The 1,116-nt window shown below is 43.5% G+C and overlaps 1 protein-coding gene across 1 annotated transcript in view; it reads left to right on the forward strand.

Annotated features, from left to right (window-relative positions):
- Nucleotides 1-841: 841 nt before the first annotated feature.
- Nucleotides 842-1,116, forward strand: part of LOC102200654 (DNA-directed RNA polymerase II subunit RPB1-like) — a 3,496-nt gene continuing 3,221 nt past the window's right edge. Inside the window, exons 1-2 of the mRNA XM_005755123.1 lie at nucleotides 842-907; nucleotides 992-1,044. Coding sequence (XP_005755180.1) covers nucleotides 861-907; nucleotides 992-1,044 — 100 coding nt within the window. The 5' untranslated portion in view covers nucleotides 842-860. The remainder of the gene's footprint in view (nucleotides 908-991; nucleotides 1,045-1,116) is intronic.

Here is a 1,116-nt window from a genome sequence, read left to right on the forward strand (position 1 = left end):
TTTAAATTTCCAGATTAGCTCATTCAGAACCGAAGAAGAGCAAAGAAGAGGCTGAAGAGCTGGTGAAGGGGGACATATTCTGTTTATTTGAAGCTACTAGGGTAGCTTTGCATGAATGACAGTTCAAAAATAATCTTTCTCTGGGAGCTAGTCTAGAGTCTGATGGTTATTTTGCTAGGAACCTGAAACATGAGATGATTTAGGATGAGGCCACCCTGAAGTGTCCCTCAGTCACATACAGGTATCACATCTGGTTTCCAAGAAGCTAAGATGCTGATGACAAAGATAGTTGGAGGCTTTAAAAGTGAAACTTTACAAACCAATGCATGATATATGACGGTGATTACGCCTCGCCATCTTTAATATACAGTCTGTGGTTTGTGACCTATGATGTGACTTGAACGCATCATGGATGCAAAAGGTGAACATGGCACCAAACTAATAATTATTTTCCACCACTCCCACTCTCATCATTTTGTCTTTACCTTATACAGATGTAAAGACCCGAGTATGTTTGCCTCTGAGCTGTGCTGCTGTACCTCACGATTTTCTCCTCTCTGTGGATTCAAATCACAAAAACACTTTCTGATTGTTTGGGGGGATTTTGTGTGGCATCAGAGCCAGTCTGAGTACTTCCGTCCATCTGTTTTCAAATGCAGTTTCATTTCACGCCATTTGAGCATCACAAAGAAACTTTCACAGCTCGTGTGTTCTTGCAGAAACGCAGCTGAAGTTTGGATGAAGTTCTGTCCCAGCACCACCTCGGGTCTCCAGGTGTCTGTAATGAACATGATGAGTGCCGAGCTCCTACATTAGAGCAGCTTCAGTCAGCAGCCAGCCTTCACCCGACAGAGCTGTAGATGACCTGCTGTTCTGAGTCAAACATGGCGTTAGGACTCTCTTTGAGGTCAGCTGATCATCTGTTTTCATTGTCATGTATACTGTGAGTCACAGCTGAACCTCCGTTTAATCGTGTCTGACTGTCCTGCAGAGCTCCTTTGATCTGCCTGCTGATAGGCACTGGTTGTACTTTCCCTGCACCAGGTAGGGCTCAGTCTCTGAAGGCCTAATATTTCACTATTTTTGTGGTTATTCTGTTTTAAATGAAACTGATTC

This window comes from Pundamilia nyererei, unplaced genomic scaffold (assembly GCF_000239375.1).
Source record: "Pundamilia nyererei isolate P.nyererei 1_Seehausen unplaced genomic scaffold, PunNye1.0 scaffold00993, whole genome shotgun sequence".
Lineage (NCBI taxonomy): Eukaryota > Metazoa > Chordata > Actinopteri > Cichliformes > Cichlidae > Pundamilia > Pundamilia nyererei.